Source organism: Schistocerca gregaria, chromosome 6, assembly GCF_023897955.1.
Source record: "Schistocerca gregaria isolate iqSchGreg1 chromosome 6, iqSchGreg1.2, whole genome shotgun sequence".
Classification (NCBI taxonomy): Eukaryota; Metazoa; Arthropoda; class Insecta; order Orthoptera; family Acrididae; genus Schistocerca; species Schistocerca gregaria.
In genome coordinates, this window is record NC_064925.1 from 381,125,448 (window position 1) to 381,147,660 (window position 22,213).

The 22,213-nt window shown below is 43.2% G+C and overlaps 1 protein-coding gene across 1 annotated transcript in view; it reads left to right on the plus strand.

The window, feature by feature from the left end:
- Nucleotides 1–22,213, plus strand: part of LOC126278091 (protein numb) — a 213,394-nt gene that overhangs the window by 112,912 nt on the left and 78,269 nt on the right. The window contains 2 exon segments of the mRNA XM_049977934.1: nt 3,568–3,645; nt 21,040–21,180. Coding sequence (XP_049833891.1) covers nt 3,568–3,645; nt 21,040–21,180 — 219 coding nt within the window.

Here is a 22,213-nt window from a genome sequence, read left to right on the forward strand (position 1 = left end):
GTTCAGGAGGGATCGCTCCACTCTCAATAACAAGACCCTGCTCGAAGCTGCAATTCAACAAGCTTTCCTTCATAAGCAACACCTTACCGGTGTTTTCTTCGATTTGGAAAAGGCCTGTGACACAACCTGGAGGAGTAACATTTTTTTGCAGCTCCATCAGTTGGGTTCCATGGACATCTACCAACCTTCATACAGTCCTTTCTCTTGGACAAATATTTTATATACAGGGTTGGGAATTTCCTGTCTGACCGTTTCAAGCAGTAGAATGGTGTCTCTCAAGGGACTGTTTCAAGTGTCATGGCTTTTGCCATTGTAATCACTAATATTACAACCACAGTGTGATATCCAGTACTATGTTCCTTGTTTGTGGATGACTTCTCCATCTTCTGTGCATCCTCCAGACTCAGCACGGCTGCTCGGCAATTGCAACTGACAATCAGGTGGTTGGAGGAATGATCTTGCACTGCAGGTTTTAAATTCTTATTAGAAAAGAAAACAGTTTTTGTTGATTTTAATCATTCCCCCTGTCTGTTTAATTTGCCCAATTTAAAACTGGGGGACACCATTCTCACTTTTAAGGAAAGGGTGAAGTCTCTGGGTCTTATCTTTGATGAGAAGTTAACATGGTTGCCACACCTTAAAGAACTAAAACTGAGATGTCTCAAGGTCTTAAACACCCTTAAATGTGTCAGTCATAGGTTTTGGGAAGCCAACAGAGCACATCTGGTCCAACTTTATAAGGCCTTTGTGCAACCCCGGCTTGAATATGGAAGCCAGATTTATGGGTCAGCAAGGCCTTCATACCTTAAAATGCTGAATGCAGTTCACCACGAGGGTATTAGGCTGTCAACAGGGGCCTATCGCATGAGCCCTGTTGCTAGTTTTGTGCAGAGGCTGGTGAGCCTCTGCTGTCTATTCGACGTCTTCTTCTCGTGGTATGCCAAGCATATAGGGCACTGTCTGTTCCTATATCGCCAGCATCCAGTTACGTTGTTCAGCCGCCACCGGAACGGCTGTTCGATCATCGATCACAAGCAACACGGCTATTTGGGATCTGTGCAAGGGAGAATTATTACAGGTGGGGAGCATTGAGGTCCAAAGCCAGGAGTGGAGTAAGATATCCCCCTGGCTACTACCAAGGCCTAGATTACTTTTAGAACTGACTGCTTACAAGAAGCATTGAACCCCAGACCATGTTTTTAAAATTAAATTTAATGAAATTTTATGTAGCCACTCAGATTTTATTACCGCCTACATGGATGGTTCTAAGCAGGGAGATGTTTTCAGTTGTTCTGTCGTGTTCCTAACATTGTCCTCAGGATAGGGCTCCTAGAGCAGTTTTCTGTTTATTAAGCAGAGATGTTTGCTATTCTGAGGGCAGTGGAACAGATGAGACGGCACCATGATAAAAAATTTATCATCTGCTCCAATTCTCAAAGTGCCTTTCTCACTGTTGGACAAATGTACCCAGTAGATTGGATGGTGCAGGTGCAGGACGCTCTCCTCCTCCTGCGAAGACAAAACAAGGAAGTCATTTTTTGCTGGGTTCCAGGGCACATAGGCATCCAGGGAAACGAACTCCCTTCCTCCTCCTGCCCGCTGTTCAGTCCCTCTGTGGGCTGTCACTTCTTTTGCGACTAGGAAGGCCATATGTTGGTGGGAGTCCCAGTGGCTGGAAGTGAGGAACAATAAACTACGTTCCATCAAGACTTCAATGTGACCATGGATCACCACCTTCCACTCGCCATGGTGTGAAGAAGTGGCACTTACTTGGCTTAAGAGTGGGGCATTGTCCACTGACACACGGCTTTTTGTTACATCGGGAGGAGGCCCCAGTATGTCGGAGATACGGGACTCAGCTGTCAGTATGACATCTTTTAACTGAGTGTGTTTTATATGACAATCGGTTTTAACTGGTGACGAGGCAAGTGTTGCTCATTTCTTTAAATTTTGTGTGGTGTCCGGAATTCTTCCTAAAATACTTGATGTGAGATCTTAATGTGTCACAGACTGACTGGGTTGTGTATTATTTCTAAGCCATCATCCAGCCATTGTTATTTATTCAGTCATTGTTATTTGCCCCCCTTTTTTTAAGAGCATCCATGATTTTATTTAGTTATCCCGATGTGTCTCACTGGAGTTTCATTACGGGCTTTTCTGAACCTCACCTTTTTGGGGTTGCTTTACATTTCCTGTGGTGGAATCAAATGTAGTTTTCCAGTTTATTGACCTCTTTCCATAGATTGTAAAAATCTTATTTGGTATAACATTAATGTAAAAATATTCTTTGGTATAACATTAATGTAAGGGTGCTGATGACCTAGCTGTTTAGTGTTTTCCGCCATGAATCACCATCGTCAAAACTTTTTCAGCCAGCAGCCGAAGGTCATCATACCTTGTTCCATAGCTGAGTGTGTAAAATTCCATGTAGATACTACTCGCTTGGGTAGACTTGATCCAGTTTTTTATGTTCTGGTTCAGAAGAGGATTATTGTTCAGAGTTATTTCCACAGTGCTGACTTTTTGTTGGTGGCACAGAAAATCTGTTTAGGAAATAGTTGGAGCTTTCACTCCAGTGTCCCATTGGAGATATGGTATGTGGAGTGCCAGTGCTGCAGTGCTGTGAGGGAGGGGCGTTTTGATGTATTGTGATGATAGCCATCAAATTGCAGATACTGCTTGTGGTTTTGTTACACAGAACAGAAGTTGTATGAACCCACTTTTTTATGCATATTTTGTTAACTGTTATGTCGTATTTTATTCTGGTGGTGGTATTACATAATGCTGAAGTCCATTCCAACAAAAGTGCAGAATTTTGTAGTGTGGTGTTGCATTATATAAAATTAGAATGAGAAATGAGTTACACTGCACGTCACTCAGCCTTAGAGTAGCACAGAAGGAAGTGAGGCAGTGAGACATAAACACCTTTAATCATATACAGTAATGTGAAGAATCTAATAAATAATATGACTGACATTCAAACAGGAACTGGAATCATATCTGCTCCAGAGCAATTCACCGAAAAAGTCTATTACATTTTGAAACTAAGCGATAAGCAATTTTGATCCACAAAACATACAGGTAACTACACTGAAGGGGAAGTAAATCACATTGGAAGAAAGAAGGATGAAATGGTGAAGAATAAGATTATTGTCTCTTCGATACCTACTTGATTGAGAAGTAGCACATCGACCATGAAAATTGACAATGGCCAAGTAAGTAGTGTGTTGGCCCCATGCCCCTCTGTACCCACTTCCAACGATGCCCAAGGGCTGAGGATGGCACAGTGGCCGGCCGGTACTGTTGGGCCTTCAAGCCGGTACTGTTGGGCCTTCAAGGCCTGTTTAGATGGTGGGTTATTGTTGCTGGGCTTTTGTGTGTGTGTTGTGGAGCACTATTTTTTTTTATCAGTTGGATTGCCTGTTTATAAGAGATTAGTATAATGTATGTTAAGTGGTGTTCTTTCTTTCTCTTAATGAAAATATATTTTTATTATGTCAGTGATACTCTTGTTTTGCACTTTATTTTACTGTAGCAAAGGTAAATAAGATTAATATTTCTTTTCAGAATTCTAGACGGAGACCAGTGCGAGCCATCTTGTATGTTTCCGGTGACGGGCTTCGTGTAGTAGAAGATGACACAAAGGTATTTTAAGTGACTATTTGCTGCTGCAGACTTCTTGTGAAAAGAAGTGGAAACTTTAAAACAGACAGTTACATGGTTTATTGTGGGTTGAGAATATTTAGGTTCAATTCTACTGAAGTAGGTTTATTACCATTATTGGTACATTGGCGGTGGTGTTTCTCTGTCCTGAGTTTGCACTGGAATAAACTTTCCTATCTGAGTTAGTCATGAAATTGAATATAAATCTTACTCCCTTGAGAATAGAGACCACAGACAGCTGGGTAAAACTCCAGTGATCTCCCCCCCCCCCCCCCCCCCCCCTTTCTGGTCTCAATGATTCTTGTTGTCAATCATTTACCAAGGCACACCAAGATGTAAAGAAAATACTTCTGACATCTGTCCCTAATCTTGTTACCTTCTGGGATGCTCCCTCTACAAAAGTTTGTGGGACTTCCTGTTAAGTGTTATTTTGCTAAATTTTGACTTTGATAGTGTTTGGTTTGCTTAGACAAACTGACTAAAGGTTATTTACTCATCTCCATAATCAATAAGCGGGAATGTGTAGATTTTAAAACCTTGTGGTAGGTCATATAAAGCAGTTGCTACAAGTTGTTGTAAGGTAATAGAATTGTCACCATTCCGAATGAAACATAAATTTCGGTGAGCAAGGTAGTTAAAATCTGTAATCTCAGACTTTCAGTAAGTAAATTAATTGTCTTAACTAACAGTTTCAGTAGAGAGCTATTTCATGGAATCAGCTCTTCACTACAGTATTAATTTTGTTCTTTTCTATTGCGTACTAAGTAAGAAAATAATTTCCTCACGCCAAGGTTTACAAAAATAATCTGGACGGTTCTGATAAATCAACATCTAAAGATATCATGGAAGTTAACCTACAGTCTTTAATTTCTTTGTGTACATGCTCTAGTAGCAAAAGTATATATGGATGAAAATACTCTTGCCACACACACAATAATGAAATTCTAAACAAAATTTAAATGTTCGTGGCTGTTTTCAGTGAACTTCAAATTTTTCTTCAATATTACACAATAAACTATTCCCTCCTTTATATTTGAATTAGTTATCAAGCAGTTCAGATAACTTTAATAATCTCTGGCCGTTTTTATTAGAATAAATTTTACTGTTTTTCGTTATGGTATAGCATCAAGGTAGATTTTAGGATGCAGACCAGGAACACGGGTCCTTCTCATTAGTTGCTTGATCTACTTATCCGACCAACAACACTCATCTGTAACACCATGGCTTCAGAAACTTTTATTCTTTTCTAGCTATAACAGCTTATCGTTCATGTTCCACTTCTGTACAAGGGTATGCTGCAGGCAAATACCTTCAGAAAGACTTCCTAATGCTTAATTTTACACTTAATTTCAACAGTACCCCCCTCCCCCATCCCCAACCTAGAAATGATTTTCTTGCTACAACTAGTCTAAATTTTATTTTTATACCCAAGTAGTTAAACTCAACCACTGCTTGTAGTATCTAATTCCCTCAGCATTGCCTGATTTAATTTGGCTACATTCCATTAGCTTTATTTCACTTTTACCGAGCGAGGTGGCGCAGTGGTTAGCACACTGGACTCGCATTCGGGAGGACGACGGTTCAATCCCGTCTCCGGCCATCCTGATTTAGGTTTTCCGTGATTTCCCTAAATCGCTTCAGGCAAATGCCGGGATGGTTCCTTTGAAAGGGCACGGCCGATTTCCTTCCCCATCCTTCCCTCACCCGAGCTTGCGCTCCGTCTCTAATGACCTCGTTGTCGACGCGACGTTAAACACTAAGATCCTCCTTATTTCACTTTTGTTGTTCATCTTATTATCTCCAGATCATTGAGCTGCTCTTAAGTTTTTTGGTGTGTCTGGCAGAATTACAATATTGTCAGCTTACCTCAGAGTTTTTATTTCTTCTCAGTGAACTTATAATTTCATTTCCAAATTTCTCCTCAGTTCCCTTTATTGCTTGTGTGGTCAGGTCCTTCAGAAAGTGTCATCAGCTTTGTCTCTAAGCTGGTCATAGGTTGTGTTCCAAAAATGAATAGCTTAGAGACAGAAGTGATGAAACTTTCTGCAAGACTTGACCATCATTTTGCAGGACAGTGCTCAAGTACGTACAGTGGAAGCTGTTACTGATTTGTTTGACTGATGGGGTTGCTAAGTGCTATACCACCTACTACACTTCCCTTACTTAAGCCCTTGTGAGTTCAACTCGAAATCTAAACTGAAGGAAACACTTCACGGCATTAGCTTCAGAACTGCTACAAATTCGTCGGGCAATAGACCGTGCCGCTCGAACTGTCAACACAACTGGCACTGCTAAGAGTATCCAACAACATCCACATCACTGGGAACGGGTTATAGACAGTCTGGTGACTACTTTGAATGTCGGTAATACTTTGAAACGTGTATCTATTTTGTATGAGCTGTAAATAAAGAGTTGCCAATATTAAATTCCCAGCCCTAGTATATACCCCTTTTTTTATGTGTAGTTGTGAAACGTGGTCTATGAGATGTAAAGGTATCAGTATAATTCAGGCAGCTGACATGAGGATTCGTTGTAGTACGATTGAAAAGACAGGGAGTGATAGAATCTGAAATGAAACAATGAAACAATGAAATATGAAAACGGAAAGGAAATAAAATTAGGACAGTAACCAGAGGAAAAAAACTACCTTTATTACCCATTATTAAAGCTGTCAGGGGCTCAGTAAGGCATTCAGTATACATTAAGAAAATTTTTGTTTATTTGTGCAATACCCCAAAATGTCTGACAGGTAGCAATGCAAGTTTTAAATCGAACCTAAAATCTTTGTATGAAAAATTACATGTTAATTAATGTTAGTGCTTATGAAGTGTACTTGTCTTGTAAACTGACTTGGTCTATACCATTGTGATAAAAGATCATTCAGATGCTCTAATGAACATGTAGCTAACTCGGACTCGTGTATAGTGGATGTCATGAAATCTGAATTGAACAAGAAGGTGTACCCGAGACAGCATGGAAGAGGGAGAGTTGTTTGAGGTGCGCGTTTGGTGAACAAGCATTGTTTGTTGACCCATCGAATAGGAGGTGGTGGTGGTGGTGGTGGTGGTGGTGGTGGTGGTGGTGGTGGTGATGATTATGCTGATATGGTGATGATGATAATGAGGCAGGCTGTTTCATATCCCAATGGAGTAGGTGGCGTCACATATGTGAAAATTAACTCCATTCAAACTGAATGGCAGAAATGAAAGCTATGGGTGAAAGAGAAATGGAGATGTAGGAAGCAGGAAGAAAGGATGAGGTTGTTCTGGAAAGATAGAAAGAGGACGAACACTGGACTGGAGAGGAGAGAAGCTAAGATGAAAGAAACTAAAGCAAATTAAGACTCTTAAGACTGGATAGAAAGCGAGAAGTTTGTATAAACTGAAGAACCAAGTTACCACTCTTGCAAATTCCCGCGCGCCCCCCCCCCCACCCCCCACCCCACCCTCCCACCTCCGCCACTGGGGGCTCGCCGCTCTTTGGCGGGTTCATGCTTGTGTACCATGGGGCCCCAGCATTTGCAACACCTTTTACCTTCTATGCTGCATGTCTGTCCTCTTGCTGTTCTTTTTCCCCTCACAAGGGGAACATGTCTGGGATGTTGTTGGAAATGTGTTCTGCATATTATGTCGTTGATATCCGAACAGTCTCTCTTCGTTTTTTCATGCGTTCTCCTAGCCTTCCTCCGCTTCGGCATTTGAAGTTCCTCTCTTTCTTCTTCCTCCCTGTACACTCCTAAAGGGCACCCTACGGGTCTGACATCTAACAGGTGACCGGGTAATGTGTAATTCCCAGCCCTGGGTTGACAGATAGCGTTAGCATGTACCCCTTGGTGAAAACCAGGCCTAGGGGTGGGTGGTTGCCTGAGTTGCTACCTTCCTAAATCACCAACTGGTGCTTCAGTCAGATGTTTGGGTGGTGTGACCTGAGGTGTGAACAATCACCTAAGGTTTGTGCACCCCTTTCTGTAGCGGCCACCATTTCAAAAGAGTGCACCATTGGACACGATGGCAATTGTGGGGAATTTTCTCGCAGTGAGCCCATCATTTTCCCACCGTCAGTGTCTACAAAACGTAAACAGAATGAGGCTAATGATCCAAAGATCCTCCCAGCTGCACCACGCTTCCTCGTAGTTTCACATGCTGAAGATGGTTAGTCCTTTGATACGGTCATTCTGTTTATTGTTCAGAAAGATGTTGCTGCACTTGCTCACCTTGTGATCGTGCTCTTATTTACGAAATAGGTTTTGGAGACTACTTCTGATTCTCAAGCACAACAATTGCGTGCAACTTCGCTTCTCCAAGGCTATTCTGTCCGTGTCGAGGCCCATCAAATGCTGAATTTTTCCCATGGTGTTATTTACACTAGACTGCTCGATGGTCTGACTGAGGCAGAAATCCAAATGTACCTCTCTGATCCGGATTTCATTGCAGTCCAAATGTACCTTTATGATCAGGGCGTCATTGCAGTCCATCAGGTGATGAAAAAGGTAGATGCATCCATAGTGCCCACATATACTTTTTTTTTCTCACATTTGATAGTGGTTCTTCCAATTCCACAAGATTGGAAAGATGTCTTTTGCAAGATTTACAAAGGCAAAGGTGACATTTCTGACTGCAGTTCTCACTGGGGAATCTTTCTTCTTTCAGCCGCAGGAAAAGTCCTGGGTCACATACTCAACAACCGGCTAACGCACCTTGCAGAAAAAGTTCTACCATAGACCCTGTATGGCTTTTGCGCGAAGAGAGGCACAGTGGGTGCCATACTTGTTGTCAAACAAATGCAAGAGAAAAGCTTGTTCCTTGTAGACCTGGAAAAAGCATTCAACTGAGTCCCACGGGAAGCTCTCTGGATTATGCTAAAGAAAACTGGCTGCCCTGACATAATTATCAACTTGATTAGACAGTTTCATGACAACATGATGGCAAAAATCTGCCATTAAAACGAGCTTTCAGACCAGTTTCCCGTGACATGTAGTGTAAAAAAAGACTGTGTACTGGCTCTTTTCACTTTATTTTGCAGCTGTTATGAGAGACGCAACCAAAGCCTGCAGTGGTCGAATGGGTCTTGACTCGAGAACTGACAAAAGTGTCTTCAACATCTCTTGCCTCGGAACAAAAAGTCGCAAAAATAAAATATCTATCTTAGAAATTCTTTATGCAGATGACGTATGCATGACGGCTAATTCCCCTGAATCTCTTCAGACATACATGAACCTGCTAAATGACTCGTGCAGATTTGGTTCAGTCATAAGCATCACCAAGACACAAGTTCTAAAACAACCGCTTAGGCCTTCCAATACAGACGACTGCAGTATTAATTTGGACAACAAACATTTGGAAAACCTGTCACACTTTAAATATCTAGGTAGCCAATTTAGAAGTGACGACAGCCTGACAACAGTAATTGCAGCTCGTATAGCCAATGCAGCCTCGGATTTCGGCGAACTGAATCACCGAGTGTGGAAATAAAGTGATCTCTGACTACAAACTAAAATTGCGGTCTACAAAGCAATAATATTACCAACTTTACTCTATGCCTCGGAAACCTGGTGCTGTTAATAAAGCTGACATTTCATCTTCACTGTCTGAGATTAATTCTCCCCATGAAATGGGAAGATCATGTTCTAAACTCGGTGATTTTGCATCGCGTGAAACTGCGTGGCATTGAAGCTCTCGTAATGAAACACCAACTGAGATGGAGTGGCCATATCATACGCATGGACAACAGTAGACTTCTCAAATCAGTGTTCTACTCGGGGAGCTCTTGTGTGTGAAGCGGCGGCAAGGTGGTCAACACCTGCAATATAAACCATCAAACACCTCCTCACAGCCTATGGCATTCCGACCAAACATTGGGAGGAGCTTGCATTGCACCGATCAAAAAGGTGCTCAGCTGTACATAAGAGTGTGGAATAATTCGAGCATATCTACCTAAAGAACCTGGATGATAAATGAAAGCTCCGCAAATCTAATCCCAAGCCTAATTACATCTATATGTATAACTCCACTGGGCAACTGTATTGTACTTCGTGTGACCAGGTCTTCAAAGCAAAGCTCGGTTTGGCAAACCAAATCCGAGCCCGCCACAATATGGACTGAATGATGGAATCGCTGTCACCGGACAGGACGAGGACGACATCAAAGATGAAAGCAGTCTGTGAAGTTATCACAGTACGACCATACATGAGAGTCGTGTCGACACCCGGCCAAATGTGTAACCTGTGGCCGGGATGCTCATGATGGAAATTTTGTGCCTCTTTCTACCCACTGTATCAACTGCAATGGCGACCGTGCCATCTCCTGAGATTGTCACATGTACTTTTATGAGTGGGCTGTCCAGGAGATCTGAGCGAAGGAAAAAGTGCCTTACCTGGTCGCTCGCAAGTAATTGGCTAGTCCGAAACCCTGCATTCTACCATCTGGCACCTACAGTACTGTTCTTGCAACATCTCGCTCCACACAGGACATGACCATGCAGACATGCAACCTCAGATTTAGGTCCTCGTCTCATTATCCAGCTGTGCAACAAGCCACCAAATATTTGCCTCGTGTTGCGAAGTCACCTGCTAAGCAACCAGCAACCCAGAAAGGAATACTCCTGCAAACCAGAAAGGCTCCAAGAAATCAGACGAAGGGAAACAGTCTTGTCTTTCCCCAACTCGGAATCATCTTCAACAGTGTTATCACATGATGCCCTCACCTGGCTGACCTCTGTGTTATGTGTTATCGGTGCACACCGTCAAACATTTTTTCTGCCCTGGACTCCACAGACCAACAGAAAGAGAATGTTGATGCTCCTGTAGATCTCATGGAGCAGGAACCTCCTGCCTCTGTGCCCTGCAGCAGAGAGTCTTCAAAGACTGTCACTTGGCAGCTGGCCAGGTGACACCCCTTCATTTCTTCCTCATCATGTGTCTCCTTCAGTGGAACGTTCGCGGCTTTTGACCCAACAAAGAGCACTTACAGCTGCTCTTAGAATCGCTGCGTCTGCTTGTACTCTGTCTCCAGGAAACAAAATTGCATCCTCATGACTGCTTTGAGCTCTCAGATTTCTTCCTGGTCCACTTTGACACCTTCCCCTCCTCTGAGGATGGCATTCTGTCTCACGGGGAAGTCACGCTGCTCATCTGGGAAGACGTTCATAGTTAACGCATCTCCCTTGTTACCCTGCTCCTAGTTGTTGCAGTCTGTATTTTTCTTCCTCACTTGTCCTTTTCCTATTGTACAGTTTACATCCCTCCTCATTCAGTGTCACCAGGGCCGACTGAGACTTCCTCCAGCTTATAGGGCAACCCCCTTACCCCTTTCTGCTATTTGGTGACTATAATGCACACCATTCCCTTTGGGGCTTACCAAGAACCTTGTCAGAGAGGTGCCCACTTGCCTGACCTTCTCAATCTCCTTAACGTCATCTGCCTTAACAAAGAAGCACCCACATTCCTTTCAGACTCCTCACACCTATTCCTATTTGGAACTGTCCTTCTGCCCTTACAGCTTGCCCATCGTCTCGAATGGTCCATTCTCTCTTGACACAAATTCAAGTGACCATTTCCCGTGTGCTACCCGTTTGATGACTCCTGCTCCACATACTTGCACACCCAAATGGCAGCTTTCTAGGGCTGACTTGAGGCTTTACTCCTTTCTGGTGACCTTCGATGAACATCATTTTCCCAGTTGCGATGACCAAGTGGTATATCTTACAAACATTCTCCTTACCTCTGCAAATCGTTCCATTCCTCGCACTACTTCTTTAAGGTGTCGTGTCTCTGCATTTTTAATTGTCAGCCTACGATGGCAAACTGCATTCATTATAAACGGTTGTGTGCTCAGTGTCGCATTCTTTGGACAGCAAAAAAGCTAGCTGGATTTCATTTAATTCCAGTCCCTCTCCCATCCTGTGGGCCAACCGCAGACGGCTCTCTGGGACTGAGGTCCATTCCCTAATTTCCGACCTTACAATAGCAGATGATGTCACCATTTACGCTCTTGCTATGTCCAACACCTTGGCTGGAGTGAAGCCACTGCTATACCCATACCTAAGTCTGTTAGGGACAACCACCTTCCTTCAAGCTACCACCCCATTTCTCTCACCAGCTGTGTTTGCAAAGCGATGGATTCATGCCCGGGTGGTATGGTGACTTGAGTCTTGCAATTTACTAAACATTGCACAGTGTGGATTTTGAGCACACTGCTCTGTAATTGACCATCTCGTCACTTTGTCCACCCATGTCATGAGTGGTTTTCTGTGAAAATCGCAGACTATGGCCATGTTTTTCAATTTGGAGAAAGCCTATGATACCTGCTGGAGAACTGGTATCCTCCGTAGTTTTTACACACGGGGGTTCTGTTGGTGCCTGCCCTCTTTGCTTTGGGTATTTTTACAAGACTGAGTTTTCAAGGTGTGTGTGGGTTCTGCCTTGTCGGACCCCTTTATCCAGAGAAATGGTGTGCCTCAAGGGTCCATCCTCTTTGCTATCGCCATTAACCCTATAATGGCTTGTCTCCTGCCGGGCATATCTGGCCCTCTTTTTGTAGACGATTTTGCCATCTATTGCAGTTCTCCATGGACCTGTCTCACTGAACGGTGTCTTCAGTGCTGTCATGATCATCTTTATTCCTGGAGCATCAACTATGGCCTTCACTTTTCCCCTGACAAAACGGTCTGTATGAATTTCTGGTGGTTTCTCCCACCATCTCTACATCTTGGGCCTCATGCGTTTCCGTGCGTTGAAACTACATAATTCCTGGGGCTCATGCTCGGTAGGAAACTGTCTTGGTCCTTCCATGTTTCTTACCTGGCGGCCCGCTGTATGCAGTTCTCAATCTTCTATGTGTCCTCAATGGTATTTTCCGGGATGCTGATCGAACCACCCTCCTCCATTTGAACTGGTCCCTTGTCCATTCAAAACTCGACTATGGGTGCTTTGTTTGTGTGTCTGCACATTCATCCCTCTTATGCCGTCTCAACACTATCCACCATCGTGGCATCCGTTTGGCCATGGGTGTCTTTTACACCAGCCCAGTTGAGAGTCTGTATGCTGAAGCTGCTGAACTACCCCTGTCCTACTGCCGTGATTTTCTCTCCAGCAGGTATGCATGCTGCATGCTGTTTGTCTGCCATGTGTGGCCACCCCTCCTATGCTTCCATCTTTGATGATTCCTTTGATCGTCAGTATGGGGCTCATCCCTCTTCTCTGTTACCTCCTGGAATCCGCTTTTGCCACTTGCTACAGTGGCTTAATTTCACACTACCTGCACCGTACCCAGTTCATGTGGATCGTTCGCCACCTTGGCTTCATGAAGTGGCCCATGTTAATCTTGACAGGATGCAGCCAGCTGCAGGTGGTGTCGCATGTTGGCACTAATGAACTGTGTCGCTTTGGATCTGAGGAAATTATCTCTGGATTCCAGCGGCTATCTGATTTGGTGAAGGCTGCTGGTCTTGCTTAAGAGATGAAGGCAGAGCTCACCATCTGCAGCATCGTTGACAGAACTGACTGCGGACCTTTGGTGCAGAGCCGGGTGGAGGATCTGAATCAGAGGCTCAGGCGGTTTTGCGACTGTGTTGGCTGCGGATTCCTTGGCTTGCGCCATAGGGTAGTGGGGTTTCGGGTTCCGCTAAATCGGTCAGGAGTTCGCTACACTCAGTTGGTGGCTACATGGGTAGCGCAGGCTGTGTGGCGTGGACTGGGCGGTTTTTTATGTTAGAAGGCCTCGGGAAAGTACGGGGTGGGCTGCAATCTCAAAGGGTGCATGGCAAATACAGGATGTGCTTGGATGAAGGAACAGTCTGAATTGTAGTTGTAAATTGTTGTAGTTGTGCTGCGAAAGTGCTAACAGAAAGCACAGAAGCTGAAATCGTTATAGGTACAGAAAGCTGCAGACATTTTTACGAAGTCTCAGACGGTGTTCAGGAAAGATAGATTAGGCAGAATTGGTGGTGGAGTGTTTGTGTCTGTCAGTAGTGGTTTATCTTGTAGTGAAGTCGAAGTAGATGCTCCGTGTGAATTGGTATGGGTGGAGGTTATACTTAACAGCCGAACGAAGTTAATAATTGGCTCCTTCTACTGACCCCCAGACTCCGATGATATAGTTGCTAAACAGTTCAGAGGAAATTTGAGTCTCGTAACAAATAAATACCACACTCATACGGTTATAGTTGGTGGGGACTAACCTTCCCTCGATAAGTTGGCAAAAATACTTATTCAAAACCGGTGGTAAGCAGAAAACATCAGGCTCAATACCGTTTCTTCCAAATCCACCAGAAACAAACGTAAAATAAATTTTATTTTAAAAAGCGGATAAAGTGGCACTAGAAGCCTTCCTAAGAGACAATCTCCATTCCTTCCGAACTGACTATGCAAATGTAGACGAGATGTGGCTCAAATGCAAAGATATAGTAGCAACAGCAAATGAGAGCTTAATACCTCTTAAAGTGGTAAGAGATGGGCAAGACGCAGTCAATACCTTTGCTGCGCAGTGCTGATGGTACTGTTACCGACGACTGTGCTGCTAAAGCGGAGTTATTGAACGGAGTTTTCCAAAATTCCTTCACCAGGGAAGACGAATGGAATATTCCAGAATTTGAAACACGAACAGCTGCTAGCATGAGTCTCTTAGAAGTAGATACCTTAGGGGTTGCAAAGCAACTCAAATCGCTTGATACAGGCAAGTCTTCAGGTCCAGATCGTATACAGATTAGGTTCCTTTCAGATTACGCTGATACAATTGCTCCCTACTTAGCAATCATATACAACTGCTCGCTCACCGATAGATCTGTACCTACAGATTGGAAAATTGCGCAGGTCGCACCAGTGTTTAAGAAGGGTAGTAGGAGTAGTCCATCGAACTACAGACCTATATCATTGACGTCAGTTTGCAGTAGGATTTTGGAGCATATACTGTATTCAAACATTATGAATCACCTCGAAGGGAACAATCTATTGATACGTAATCAGCATGGTTTCAGAAAACATCGTTCTTGTGAAATGCAGCTAGCTCTTTATTCGCACGAAGTAATGGATGCTATCGACAGGGGATCTCGAGTTGATTCTGTATTTCTGTATTTCTAGATTTCCGGAAAGCTTTTGACACCGTTCCTCACAAGCAGACTTCTAATCAAGCTGCAGGCCTATAGGGTATCGTCCCAGTTGTGCGACTGGATTCGTGATTTCCTGTCAGGAAGGTCGCAGTTTGTAGTAATAGATGGCAAATCATCGAGTAAAACTGAAGTGATATCAGGTGTTCCCCAGGGAAGCGTCCTGGGACCTCTGCTGTATATAAATGACCTGGGTGGCAATCTGAGCAGTTCTCTTAGGTTGTTCGCAGATGATGCTGTAATTTACTGTCTAGTAAGGTCATCTGAAGACCAGTATCAGTTGCAAAGCGAATTAGAAAAGATTGCTGTATGGTGTGGCAGGTGGCTGTTGACGCTAAATAACAAAAAGTGTGAGGTGATCCACAGGAGTCCCAAAAGAAATCCGTTGGAATTCGATTACTCGATAGATAGTACAATTCCCAAGGCTGTCAATTCAACTAAGTACCTGGGTGTTAAAATTACGATCAACTTCAGTTGGAAAGACTAGATAGATAATATTGTGGGGAAGGCGAGCCAAAGGTTGCGTTTCAGTGGCAGGACACTTACAAGATGCAACAAGTCCACTAAAGAGACAGCTTACACTACACTCGTTCGTCCTCTGTTAGAATATTGCTGCGCGGTGTGGGATCCTTAACAGGTGGGATTGACGGAGGACATCGAAAGGGTGCAGAAAATGGCAGCTCGTTTTGTATTATCATGTAATAGGGGAGAGAGTGTGGCAGATATGATACGCGAGTTAGGATGGAAGTCATTAAAGCAAAGACGTTTTTCGTCACGGCGAGATGTATTTACGAAATTTCAGTCACCAACTTTCTCTATCGAATTCAAAAATGTTTTGTTGACCTCCACCTACTTAGGTAGGAAAGGTTTAGGTGTTCGTTTTTCTCGCACGCTGTTCGGGAATGGAATGGTAGAGAGATAGTATGATTGTGGTTCGATGAACCCTCTGCCAAGCACTTGAATGTGAATTGCAGAGTATTCCTGTAGGTGTAGATGTAGACTGTCATTTGCTTCCTAAGGATACTACTCCGGCCTCAGTCTATCGCCTCCAGTTTCACGACCTTCACATGGAACGTCACAATAGTACCTTTGTCTACACTGATGGCTCTTGGACTGACCATGGGGTTGGGTGTGCCTTGATCATTGGCACCCGTGTCTTTCTATATTGGCTTCCAGCAAACTCCTCAGTATTTACAGCAGGCTCTTTGCTCTGTATCGGGTCATGGAGTACATCCTGAAACACAGACTTTCCAATTGTGTCCTCCGCTCAGACTCAAGTGTCCTCCAAGGTCTATGTGCGTTGTACACTACTCATCCCTTAGTGCAACGGGTCCAGGAAAACTGTCACTTGGTCATTCTTTGTGGAGCCAGTGTCATGTTTCAGTGGGTCCCTGGTCATGTTGGTCTGCCAGGAAACGAAGCTTCTGATGCAGCTGCGAAGGGTGCAGTCCTCATACCTCAGCCTGCAATTACCTATACTTCTTCCAATGATCTCTGCGTTGCCGTCTGTCAGGAGGTGGTGTCCCTTTGGTATTGCTAATGGTCCTCCCTTCATGGGAATAAACTTCGGCTCATTAAGCCTCTCCCAGCACCTTGGATAACCTCCTCTTGGCCCTCCCGCCAAGTGGAGATTATTTTAACTTGGCTGCATATTGGGCATTGCCTTTTTAGCCATCGTCATTTGCTAAGTGGCGCTACCACACCACTTTGTACACATTTCACCCAAATTTTAACTGTCTGCCACTTCCTTCTGGAATGACCTTTTTTTTAAAACAATTTATGTTCCAGCTTAGGTTTGCTGTCTGATTTATCAGCTGTTTTAGCAAATGACGCATGGCTGATGACCACGTTTTACATTTTATCCTCGAAGAAATATGGTGAAGGCCATTTAATTTTTAGTTTTGGACCTCCATTTCTTCATGGTGTTATTTTTAGCCCTTTTTTCCATGTGCCTGTTTTTAGCTGTCTCCTGATTTGTCCATTGAGACTGAAGTATTTTGCCGTCTGTTGCAGATCTCCATGGACCTGTCTCATTGAGCGGAGTCTTCAGCGAAGTCTCGATCATCTTCACTAGTGGAGCATTGACAGTGGCTTTCGTTGTTCCACTGACAATACCATTTGTATGAATTTTTGATGGTGCAGTTGGTTTCTACCACCATCTTTGCATCTTAGGAATGTTGCTCTTCTGTTCACTGAAACCACAAAATTCTTTGGACTCACGCTCGACAGGAAACTTTCTTGGCCCTCCCAAGTGTCTTACCTGGTGGCCCGCTGTATGCTGTCCCTCAAAAGTCTGTGTGTCCTCAGTGGTACTTCTTGGGAGCAGATCGAACCAACCTCCTCCATTTGTGCTGATCCCTTGTCCGTTCAAAACTCGACTGTGTGTTTCATTTATGCATTGCTCTTACGCCGTATCAATACTATCCACAATTGTGGCATCCATTCGGTGACTGGTGCCTTTTACACCAGTCTGGTTGAGAGTTTGTATGCGGAAGCTAGTGAACTACCATGGTCCTACCACTGTGACTTTCTCCTCAGCAGATATGCATACCTTTTGTCTGCCTTCTTGTATGACTTCTTCGATGACTCCTTTGATGGCCAGTATAGGGCATGCCCCTCTTCTCTGTTATGTCCTGGAGTTCACTTTCGGCTGTTGCTCTGGCCGCTTCACTTCTTACTACTTGCCACTTTCCAATGGGTGTGAACCCTTCACCACCTTGGCTTCGTGTGCCAGCCCATGTTCATCTTGATCCTCATTCGCTTTTTAAGGACACTACTCCAGCCTCACTATATCACCTTCAGTTTCACGACCTCTCACTGAACTTCGCGATAGGTACCTTTGTGTACACTGATGGTTCCTGTACTGACCATGGTGTTGGGTGTGCCTTTGCCATTTGCACTGTCGTTTTTCCGTATCGTCTACTAGAACACTGCTCAGTATTTACAGCAGAACTCTTCACCCTGTATCAGGTCGAGCAGTACATCCAGTGACACAGGCTTTTCAATTGCGTCATCTGTTCCCACTCTCTGTGCCCTTCAAAGCCTCTGTGTGCTGTGCACTGTCCATCCCTCAGTGCAGTTGGTGCAGGAGAGCTGTCACTTGCTCACTCTTGATGGAGCCACTGTAAAGTTTATTTGGGTTCCTGGTCACATTGGTCTGATGGGAAAGGAGGCTGCTGACACTGCTGCCCAATGCTGCAGTTCCCTTTCCTCTGCTCGCTAGTTTTTCCACTCCCTCTGATGATCTCTGTGTTGACGTCTGTCAGGTGGTGGTGTCACTTTGGCATCACCACTGGTCCTCCCTTCGCGGGAACAGGCTCTGGACTATTAAGCCTCTCCCAGCAGCTTGGACAACCTCCTCTCGGTCCTCTTGCAGGAGAGCTAGGTTGTGTATCGGGCACTGTCTTTTTTAGCCATCTGTGTTTGTTACATGGTACTCCCCCACCAGTTTGTTTTCATTGCCCTCAACCTTTGATGGTCCACCATTTTCCTATGGAATGCCCCCCCCCCTTTTTTTCCCTCTCTCCAGGACTTACATCCTCCCCCTCCTCCCATGAACCATGAACCTTGCCATTGGTGGGGAGGCTTGCGTGCCTCAGAGATACAGATAGCAATACTGTAGGTGCAACCACAATGGAGGGGTATCTGTTGAGAAGCCAGACAAACGTGTGGTTCCTGAAGAGGGGCAGCAGCCGTTTCAGTAGTTGCAGGGGCAACAGTCTGGATGATTGACTGATCTGGCCTTGTAACACTAACCAAAACGGCCTTGCTGTTCTGGTACTGTGAACAGCTGAAAGCAAGGGGAAACTACAGCCGTAATTTTTCCCGAGGGCATGCAGCTTTACTGTATGATTTAGAGTAGCATGGAGAGCTGCATCAAACCAGTCTCGTGACTGAAGACCACAACAACAACAACAACAACAACAATAACAACAACAACAACATTATCATTTGTGTTTGCTGTCTGAGTTACCATCCATTTTAGCTAACGACGCGCGGGCTGTCGATTGAGTTGTATTTTTCATCGATTCTAGCAGTATGGCAGTCTAATCTTTCGTTCAGGACCTCTGTTTCTCTACGGCAAATTTTATAGACCTTTCTCCATGTCCCTGTTTTTATCTGTCATCTCTTCTATCAATTGGGATTAATGTGTAGTCATTTTTAACTCCCCTCTTTGTTGTTGTGTTCTGCATTTCTGACACAGGTACGTATGATCCTAGTTGTTTTAGTGCCCTAAAACAAAACAGAACAAAACTCTTGCGAATTTGAGTCCTCTGCCATTGGAACTTTGACTTGAAAAGTTAAAGAGTGCATACATCCCTGCTGTTATCTTCCATGGCATGTTAAACTACAGGTTATTGTGCAAACAATCTGTGACCATTTATTTGGAGTGATACCTCCCAAGGAAAGGTCTCCAGTATTGGGATTGACTTTTTATAACTATTTTTTCCCTGCTCCCACATTACACAGTCATTCATCGAAGTGTGCGCTCGTATCCAAGTATTTGATATAAAAGAATTCAGCAGGATGTTCTAGAGTTGTAAAAAGAAAAGTGTTATGCACAGCCAAGGTGTGACATAGTGACTAAGAGACACTAATGATGTCCTGAATGAATGTCATAGGTTTGAATCCTATCAGATACGTTGAAGCTTTAATTTTTAAATCTGGTTGAAATGATTTTGGGCATCATTTTTATTCAATTAATTGGTTTAAGCACTTTTTTTTAATTTCTAAACCTTTGTCATGTAATTTGAATCTTTGTATTAACTTTTCATTTTTACTCATTGTTTCTTCATATTGTTCTTGTTTCATTTGGAATTTTGTTTCATGTGATTTTAGTTACTTTTATAAATGGAGGCTCCATTTTGATGAATGGCTGAACAGAGTTATACATGGGACCGTAATCTGCACCACTGTATAGCTGATTTCAATAAGTTGACCCTGCTCTTGGGGACATCCCCTGTCAGTACTGACTCTGCCAATACAGAAAAGTGCAGTAAACTGAAACAAATTTAATTAAATGGAGGATCATCCACGAAACCATTTGTGTGGTCATAGTCATTACTGAGGCAGGCTTATTGATAGGTTGACGGGAAAACTGCACATTTGAGCCAGTCACAGGGGAGGCTGTGCCTAATGTGGATATGCTTGTGAGGTTGTGTTCAAACACATTTTTTGGAATAGCCCTCTATTTAATATGCCTATCTCCAACCTCAGTTTCCTTCCTTTAGCACCTGCGCACTGTGCCCATTCTTAAGGAGGCTGTTTAAAAGTTCAAAAAATGTACTGAACACACAGCTGACACATCCAGAAATGTCTCCCAGTGATGTGGTCATATTAAGAACAATGTCATCCTCATCAGCACTAAGAGTTTGACTGCATGAATCACATCACTGGTTGGACTATGATGTTACTGTTATGAGGACTTCTACTGCTAATCTCATTAGAACCGTTAAAACATTTGCATGTCGAAGTTTCCTTTTCTTAGCCTTGCCCACCTGTTACATCATCATAACGCAGCATGTCTTACGTATGTGTGTTTAGCAACTTTCAAATTCTGACTCAGTGTTACATTTTAGGTGATGTTTGGAAGAGGGGAGATGGCACTTACCCCTAATTCTCATTTAGTCCTTTGTGTTCTCTTTAATGCATAAGAATGCAGAAATGTCGCAGCTTTGGTAGCAGTGTTCAATCCCAGGACTATGAGTCTTTATTGCATAGACCTGGTGCAGTGTGCATTGCTAGCTAGCCATACTTGGTTTCCTTTTTGCTCAGATGTACATGAAAAGTTCAGCTGTGAATCAGATTTTTCTGATGTATCAAGTAAAGAAACTTTCTTTTACTTGTTTTAGTATTATAATTTTCATTTCCAATCATTGGTGAATGATACCAAGAAAACCTCAAAGTCTAATTTTCTTATCAAAACTGTCACAGATGTTCATTACTGTAGGGAACACTGCATTTTTGTAATAATCACATTGTTATTTTATAGGCTCCTGATATTGCTTACACAATAAAAGGAGTGTGTAAAATTTTTGTTCTGCTTTAAAGGAAAGCTGCTTTATTGGGTCATTCACAGGAACCAGACTTTGAAGAAATAGGTATTCTGCACTTAAAAGGTTTGGATCCACTCAGAGTCAGCTATTATTGTACAGTCACTTTTGTTTCTAATACCAAAACACATTTCCATCAGAAGATAACATGTTTCTATTTTCTCAACTCCTAGCTGCCATATATGTTGATGTGTATCATACTAAAGGCAGTTCTCTATTTCAGGGGCTCATTGTGGATCAGACAATTGAGAAAGTTTCCTTTTGCGCCCCTGATCGCAATCACGAGAAAGGATTTAGTTACATTTGCCGTGATGGGACAACTCGTCGCTGGATGTGTCATGGCTTCTTGGCCCTTAAAGAATCGGTAAGTAATTTTATTGTTAAGTGTTAAATCATTAAGACAACACTTGTTCTCGGTGCGTGTGTTGCACTAATTATTTACAGAAATCCATGCTTCTTACAGTATTCGTGTTTTCATCATGTGGTAAGGACTGTCGAGTAAAAGAATTGCACAGATGTAAATGACATTGATGTTGTAGAGCTCATTGTGACCAGAGATTACACGGACATCATCAATGATACGTCATCTCATCTGCAACGTCTCTGTTTCCATCAGGATACATAACATGTGAAATACTTGGGGACAGCCTCTCGGTGTTGAGTGCCTGCTTCCACACATTGCTGACTACTTATCCTGTATCTCTGTTAAATGTGTTAACACACGTTCTAATTCCCACATCCTCTTTGGTGACTGAATCCTAGTAGGTTGAAGCATAGACTGGAATTGGTATCTACTGAAACAAGATGTTTTGTTTATTTGTAATGCTGTCTTTGACAACTGTGGATTTTTTTGGGCATCTGTACTTGATGTGCTGCTGATGTTCAGCTTTGTACTCACAAACAGTTAAGAGTAGAACATCCCATATAGCTGCTACCGTTTCTTATGGAATCCTGCAATCACATGGAACTCCTGAGGTCTTCACTAGCCTTCACAGGACACAATAGCTCTTTGATTTTCTTTGGAGTCCAAAATACAATTTTATTTAAGATTCGACCAGTTCTGCTTAATGACGATGCTTCACAGAACACGAGGAACCTCATGTGCTGATTTTGTCGCTTTGATTGACTGTTTTGTCTGATCTTTTTTCTGTACGAGTCAGAGCTTCAAGCACAGCTTTCTTTTGGATAGTGAATGGAAACTAGCATACCAAGTATCCCAGTCAGTTTGCCTAGCTTTCTATAACATCTAAGAAGGGTAGTTTCTCTTCCTTCTCCATTTCCAAAGTAAACATTACGTTTGATATATGCAGTTCATGTGATTAGTGGATTTCTGGAATGTTTCCTTGCCTTAACACTACAATGCCCAATGGAGCTCAATTGACCATTAACGTTTTTAT